This window comes from Zophobas morio, unplaced genomic scaffold, assembly GCF_036711695.1.
Source record: "Zophobas morio isolate AGI-343-1 ecotype UQ-CSIRO unplaced genomic scaffold, CSIRO_AGI_Zmor_V1 ptg000026l, whole genome shotgun sequence".
Taxonomy (NCBI): domain Eukaryota; kingdom Metazoa; phylum Arthropoda; class Insecta; order Coleoptera; family Tenebrionidae; genus Zophobas; species Zophobas morio.
Window position 1 is genome coordinate 13,090,963 of NW_026972131.1, and position 7,422 is coordinate 13,098,384.

A 7,422-nucleotide genomic window follows, 5' to 3' on the forward strand; every position below is an offset into this window, starting at 1 on the left:
GAAATCGAAAAATTGGAAAATCGAAAAGTCGAAAAATTAAAAACTTGAAAAATTGAGAAATCGAAAAATTGAAAGATCGGAAAACTGAAAAATCGAAAAGTCGCAACTTCAAAAATTGAAAACTCGTAAAATTGAATAATCGAAAAGTCGAAAGATGTGAAAAGTTAAAAAACGAAAAACTAAAAAATCCATAAACTGAAAAATCAAAAATTAAAAAATTCAAAGAATCGAAAAATTGAAACATCGAAAAAATGAGAAATCAATAAAATTTAAAATCAAAAAGTAAAAAATTGGAAGAAGTGGAAAAGTCGAAAAATTAAAAAATTAACCGAGAAATAAAAAATCTGAAATTTAAAATATCGAAAAATTGGAAAACCGCAAAATTCAAGAATCGAAAAACTGATAAATTGTTAAATTTAAAAATTCCAAAACAAATGACGAAAAATTGGAAAATCGAAAAGTCGAAAAACTGAAACATCGAAAAGTCGAAAAATTGAAATATCGAAAAATTAAAAAGCTGAAACATTGAGAAACGAAACATCAAAAGATTGAAAAACCGATAAATCGGAAAGTCCAACGGAGTCGAAAAGCCGAAAAATTGAGAAATCGAAAGATGGAGAAATAGAAAGATCAAAATCTCGATAAACCGAGAAATTGAAAATCGAGAAGTTGAAAAACTAAGAAATCAAAAACTTGAGAAATCGAAAAATGTGAATATTTAAAAAAATGGTCGAAAGTTACTTCGACAGAACTTCCCTCGCTTCTTTGAAAAATTAAACAAAATAGATTTTGCGAATTTGTATTCAATTAAAAAAATACAAGAGTATGCTGTTTTATAAAATTTAGGATCACTCGGCCGATAAGCACTGATGTTACACGTCCTGTCAAAACAACCTTCCACAATTTTTTTACTAGCTTTGTTTTTCTTGGTACCGTCATCAAAATTCCAAAAACAAGAAAATTTTTGCCAGCAAAACTTTGTAAATCTCCCGGTGCACCCCAAGTCCTCAATCCGACACTGCTCCTTATGACCACTTCTATGTCGTGAGAAATAACCGCAACTAGAAATAAACATTCAACCATGACATAATACGTCCCATTGTTATTCATTACCCTACGGTATGTACCACCACACTTCCGCTTAGAAAACAACTACCAGCAACATTCTATCGATTGTGATAGTACAAATAAAAGACCCAACTAAAAAATTCCATCACCCCTTACCTCATCTATAATTTCGCCTTCTCCGCACCTAAACAATCAAATGCATATTCCATGAACTCGCCCTTGCATTCACACACCATTCCTCCCTCGTTCCCATTTAAACATGCATCCACCTTGCGCAACCGACTTCATCCTTCCGGCGAATTTCAGCGCATTCGTTTTCCAGGGGATGCGGTAAACGGGGATCAATAATAAAATGAACCAGAGGGTATTTGAGCGAATTTGTCTTGCGTTAAACGCATGCGTGTGTGTCGTGCCGTGCTGTGTGGTGTTCTTCCTGTGGTGGTAATAATATTTACGAATTATGAAGAAGGCATTTGTTGGTTTTTGATAAAATTGAAATCTACGAATCGTAGATTTTGAGTTATGATCGGTGTTAAGTAAAGACGGATGGAATGCGTTTCAACTGAGGGTAGCAGGGACTGGAACACCGACGTTGATTTTTGGTAAAAGTTTTACCGCATGTTGCATAATATTACACGGGGAGATTATGTTAATTTTGATTGATGTTTGCATTCGGAAAAAATATCGCAAAAAAATTTAAGTTAATTTATGAAAATGTGGGTTTTTGTTTAGCGTCGGGAACGATTTGCATGATGTTGGGGCTGTCACATTTTATTTATAAGCTTCTTTTTTTGAGGAATGATGAGTGATGGGTGATTTTTTCTGGATGTTATATCGTGACGCTTCAAATCTACTTATTGCGGTGGACCACCGTTTTGTTCGAATCCATATTCCTTTGGCGTTGTCGTAACTACTAATCTAATTTTAATACCACCTATTAATTTTTATTAAGTCATTGTATCTGAATCGCAGGAAACGGTAATGTGGAGTGCAGTGGCGCCCGTCGACTTAGAAAGCCCAGCACCGTCAGCCCGATCGAAACACAGTGCTACTTTGATAGGGGAAAATGTGTATTTGCTAGGAGGCCGAAACGGGAATTTACCGACCAAGGACTTCTGGAAGTATAACATGAGTAAGTAAATTTTACCCGAAAACGTTTTGATTTGCAGTTGGCTCTAGATCAAAAGATTTAGTTGCGTGACGCAAAACGCAAAGCGTGCTGGAATTGTTTTAAATAAATCTCATAAATATTGGTTTTCGTGATATTTCAGTTAGCGGCAAGTGGAATTTGCTTCAGCCGTGCGGCGACAAACTTCCTTCATTGCAGGAACATTCCGCAGTTGCTCATAAAGACCGGATTTATGTGTTTGGTGGCGAAGTTGGGTTTTCCGCTGGAACTGAAACTCCTTTGTGGTGCTACGATATTAAAAATAACAGCTGGAGAAAAATACGCGCAAAAAAAGGTATTAATCTTAGTTAATTATGACACAAATGTAAAAACATCAACACTCACTTAAGATTCTTTATCTTAAAATATTAGTTTATGTGTCAAGTTTATCCATCACAAAAACGCGAGGAATTTGGTCAAGTATACCAATTTTAAACTCGAGACTTCAATCAGGACAAGTGAGATAAGATGACCGACTTGACACGATAATTTTGTCCATAAATATTTTCGCAATTAATACTATTAATATTAATATTATGATTTAATTTGGAAAAAAGGTGTTGCTACTCCCAGAGGTCGCAGAGGCCACTCTGCTTTAGTCCATCGTGAAACTATGCTTGTTTATGGCGGCTATCAAGATCTTCGAGGATCCTGCAGCGAATTATGGGCTTTCCACTTCGGTAAAAATAAAAATAATTCTTTTCTAAAACCTGTTTACTATTTTTTTTTTATTTTTAGAAACCGAATCTTGGCATTTACTCTCAACCTCGCCCCCCAAACCCACCAACAACATGGACCTTTTGCCGCCACCTCGCCACAAGCACTCGGCCATCATCCACGACGATTCCATGTGGGTGTACGGCGGTATGACCGACCTCCAAGAACGCGGCGACCTTTGGAGATGGGACACCATTTCCAAAAAATGGAGCCTAATTAAAAGCAAAATTAACCCCGGGCCTTTACACAGTCACGCAGTTTGCAGGCTTCCATCGTCCATGCTCCTATTCGGCGGTGAAAGAAACGGTCACCCGACGAACGAACTCTGGAAATTCAACTTTAGTAAGTCGATGGATTGACGTTTCGTGTGTAATCTGACATTTTCAGGTGTAGAAACATGGGAAAAAATTAGCGTGTCGGGAACGAAGCCGCAGCCCCGTTCCGAAAGCGTGGCCTTTGCCATATCTGAGTTGTCTTTGCACGAATCGGTGAATTATTTAGACAAGACGAGAGTCCGTTCGAGGACGTGCATTTCGGCGGATCGTAGCAATCGGCATTCTTCGTATCTTCCAAATAACCGGGTGGCGCCATGCGAGAAGACTTACATTTTTCAACCGTCTCAAGCTAACTACACTGATGGTAGTGAGTTGCATCAGATTGCAAGCGAAGATAAACCGATGCGGGGGTTTTTGCAAGAAATAACGAAGATATCGCAGATTTCTAGACTGAATAGCAAGTGTAGCTATACGGTGCTTGCCGGGTGTACCACTGATAGTACGGAGAGTTTGCTGAAGCAACACGCCACTCCGCCAAATTTTGAAGAAACCGACTCTGATATCACTCCAAGAAGCACCATGGTGAAGTCTAAGTCAGCATACGTGATAAAAAAGAAGTACCAAATTGATAACGACGAGCAGAAGGAAGTCGAGAGGAGGAGGAACGACTTGACGAAAAAAATCACACGAGAGCCTATCTCAGTACCTAATTTTTCTGCTTTGACGTTACCAACTCCGGCTTTGACACCAGTAGAAGCCACGAAGTTAGTTTATTTGGACACGGATGACGAAAACGAAATTATGAATGATAGTTACCCAAATGACACTATTCAAGTTGGTAAAAGGGCAAGTTTGAGCTTCAACAACCCTCCGAAACGAGGCGAAAGTTACAACTCTCATTTGGGCTACGCCGATAACCCTCTCTACCAACACATGATGAAGCTGCAGAACGAACAAGAAAACGTGTCTTCGACGTCGGATTACGCTAGCATCGAAACCATGAATCGGCTATCCTCTGCGAGCAATTATAGTGTCAAGACCAACCACGACGAAAACCAGAAAAATAGGGAGAAGGATGGTCCGTTTGGGTTTTGCAACCCGAATTACATGGGTCCTGATATTAAACACGTTGCTAAATTGCTGACGCATCAAAGTTCTTTGGGGGTTCAAAGCTCGGAGGAAGATCTTCTCGAACTGCAAGAGTACAACGGGGTTATTAATAGAAATACCAAAGTTCTTTATAGGAGTTCGCTGCGTAATCATCCTTCCAACTTTCCAGCCTTAGATAATGTACGTCCAAAAGATTCCAAAAGAAGAGCACACAGCGCTGGTAGAGCGGAACGAATCCGAGTGGAAAAAACCATGTCCGACGAAACAGATTTCGACCGAATCCTAGACTACGTTCCTCTGTATGTCTATATCATAGGCGGGAAAGAGCACGGGCAGGTCACGATTTTTCAAAGACCTATCTCGATATGGAAACTCAAGTTGTTCTAATCCAGACGTTCAGGAAAATGTGCCAAATTCCTTAGAAGCGTAGACTTATGTATCATTAAATTAATTCGTTTAGAAAATTGTAAAAGAAAAAATCACATTAGTTTCTTAAAAAATTGGATCAACTCTTTAACTTTAGTTAGTTTCAGACGGAGTTGCCAATTTAGTTAGAAAATTAGTTAGATTTTCTACATTTTTAATAGTTTGTTTCGGTAGTTTAGAACTACGATATGAATTTGACAAATTCGTCCAAGTAATACGTTGTGATCTACATTCGGAACAATAATATTTACTATTTTCGGACGAAGCCTTTTAGATTTAGAAAAAGTGCAATATATTTTGAACAAAAACTTATAATGTAGGCGACCGAATTTTACAAGTTTATGTTGTATACCCTGTCGTGTTTTGTTTGGAAAGTACATCGTTGTTGAAACTGTTCTTTGTAAAGTCCAACTTTAAGTAAAATTTGCAGTGAATGTTCTGACCGTGGTTTATTAACCTTGCCCACCCCGAAGTTAAAAAGTCCACACACTAATTAATTTGCAGAGTCATTAGAATCAATCACTAAATTGTATCGGTTTTATCTGATCCCGAAAATGATCTCCCTATGGACATAATTAACTCGCTCTAATTAATCACGTAATTTTGAAAATCTATTCATACTCTTGTTCTGTTAACAAAGAACAACATGTACGCACTGTTAATTTTCACGTTTACGTAATGACTGCAATGAACTCTGCAGTAATTTAAATAAAATAATATTTGTGTCATTTCAAGCGTGGAGAATATTTTTATTGCGTATTTTAATCCATAAATAATGTTGAAACGTGAAAAACGCAACTACAAGGTTAACATCATCGTGAAGATTCTGAACTTAAACTATCTAACTAATTTAAATAAAAAGTGCAACATTATTGGTTCAAATATTCATAACTACTTAAATTAGCACGCTCTTTAAACTGAATCATGACTATCAAAAAAGTAAAAGTGACGCTAAACATATTAAAAATAAGCGCTCTATCCACGTAAAAAAAATCAGCCACTGATAATTTTGGACAATTATTGACAATATCCTTGCTGATAATAACAAAATAGTTTGTTTGGAGCTCCTCAGTAACGTTTCTGCAAAAGTGTTGGATCTTGTCGACTTCTGCTAAAACCGAATCCCACAACCATATCAAAAAAACCGTGTAAATCTAGAACAAAATTATCATTTCGAATGATACAAAAGTACAAACTTACGACTGTAATTATGAGAAAACACACGTTAGAAATAATTACTTCGTCGTATTCGTTTTCGTCGTACAAGAATCCGTTTTCAAAACTATCATCGAAATAATTTAACATCTGCAAGCTCGTGTACACGATAATTAAAAGAAAAGGCCAGCCGAACACTTCATGAAGAGTTGAACACACACTTGCAGCAAACCCAATTTGTGTTTAATTATTTTCGCGCTTTCTTTATTTAATAGTTCGATGGTGTAAAATTTGGTGATAACGTCTTTGTAGCCGTCAAGGACTATGTTAATAGCGACGTGAAGTAAGCACTGGTGGTGGAACAAAAGAAACGATTGTAGGATTTCTATTCCGTATTGTTTTAGAAATTCGAATTCCATAATCATGGTCCATGCGTAAGTGTCGTACAAAGTAATAGCCCAGAAAATTATCTGGATGAGAATGAAATACACAGGTGATGATTTTTTGTTTTGTAGTGAGCGCAATATTGTTAATATTTTGACAAGTTTGGACCATTCTTTCCTTTTCCAAAAAGCCGGGATTATTATTACGATTAAATTGAAAATGAACAAAGTGGAGTCCATTAATACGGCGATTACGAATTTGACGTGGATCATACTCATGTAATCAGATTTCTTGAAAATGGTGGCCGCTGCTACGTTCACCACGAAAAAAGTTAGCACAACTGAAGGATAAATTTGTCCTGGTGGTTTGGTGGGAGTGGTGGCCATTAAATTGCCCATGTATAAAACCATTTCTAACAATTCCATTTTCCTAAAAAAAAAAAAGGTATTCGAAACAGCTGAACCATAACCCGTGTGTGTAGAGTATTTTTTTGTAACGAGGCCATTATTAAACCACTATTAAACCTAGTACAGTTACTGCTAATAAAATCAAATCGTAAGAGCACAGTGGTCAAAATTGAAAGTTTGAAAAGTGTCCCCAAAAAGACTAAATCGGAGGAACTATGTCTGTTTTCTTTAAGACAACACTGGAATACTTTTAATTAGAATTGCCACATAAAAAATTGATCTAGTGACCTCTATGCTCTCTAAAATGTGAAAAGTGTGCTACTTAATTTTTTATTAGTAGTTTTTTGTCGATTGAGAATCTACACTTTCTAGAATAAGTGATCAATAGAAGTTCTCGACTTTATGAACGTTTCGAGCAGATTGTCCTCTTCTTCAGGCTCTATTTTGCAAACAAGTCAGAATGTTCATTAACACCGAGCGTCCTTGATGTTGAAAATGAAACGAAAACATAATTAATTCTTACTGCTAAAGTGCAACAAGATCGCATTCCAATCTTCGGATGCACATCTAAATAATTTTGCCAGATGACGTCATCGATTTGTTAGGGGAATAAACAAAATGATATTTTTAGTGTTACAATGGCATTTATAATGCCATCGAAAAAAACACATTTAAAATAGTAAAACATTCATCCTCAGTTAAATGCTCATTA

At 36.8% G+C, this 7,422-nt stretch overlaps 1 protein-coding gene across 2 annotated transcripts; it reads left to right on the forward strand.

Annotated features, from left to right (window-relative positions):
- The first annotated feature begins 1,233 nt into the window (after positions 1 to 1,233).
- LOC135136314 (uncharacterized) lies at positions 1,234 to 5,191 on the forward strand. 2 transcript variants are annotated; one of them, XM_064065535.1, is made up of 6 exons: positions 1,234 to 1,670; positions 2,041 to 2,200; positions 2,340 to 2,531; positions 2,794 to 2,916; positions 2,975 to 3,295; positions 3,341 to 5,191. In XM_064065535.1, exons 2-6 carry the CDS (start codon positions 2,050 to 2,052, stop codon positions 4,723 to 4,725), a joined length of 2,172 nt encoding a protein of 723 aa, XP_063921605.1. In that variant the 5' UTR covers positions 1,234 to 1,670; positions 2,041 to 2,049; the 3' UTR covers positions 4,726 to 5,191. The 2 variants fall into 2 exon arrangements, with proteins under 2 accessions (XP_063921605.1, XP_063921606.1); XM_064065536.1 differs by having other exon boundaries at positions 3,347 to 5,191.
- The last annotated feature ends 2,231 nt before the right edge of the window (positions 5,192 to 7,422 follow it).

Coding starts and splice junctions, on each gene's coding strand:
- LOC135136314 (XM_064065535.1), top strand. CDS start 2,050: ATGTGGAGTGCAGTGGCGCCCGTCGACTTAGAAAGCCCAGCACCGTCA. Junction 2,201..2,339: donor CTTCTGGAAGTATAACATGA/GTAAGTAAATTT, acceptor GTGATATTTCAG/TTAGCGGCAAGTGGAATTTG. Junction 2,917..2,974: donor ATTATGGGCTTTCCACTTCG/GTAAAAATAAAA, acceptor TTTTATTTTTAG/AAACCGAATCTTGGCATTTA.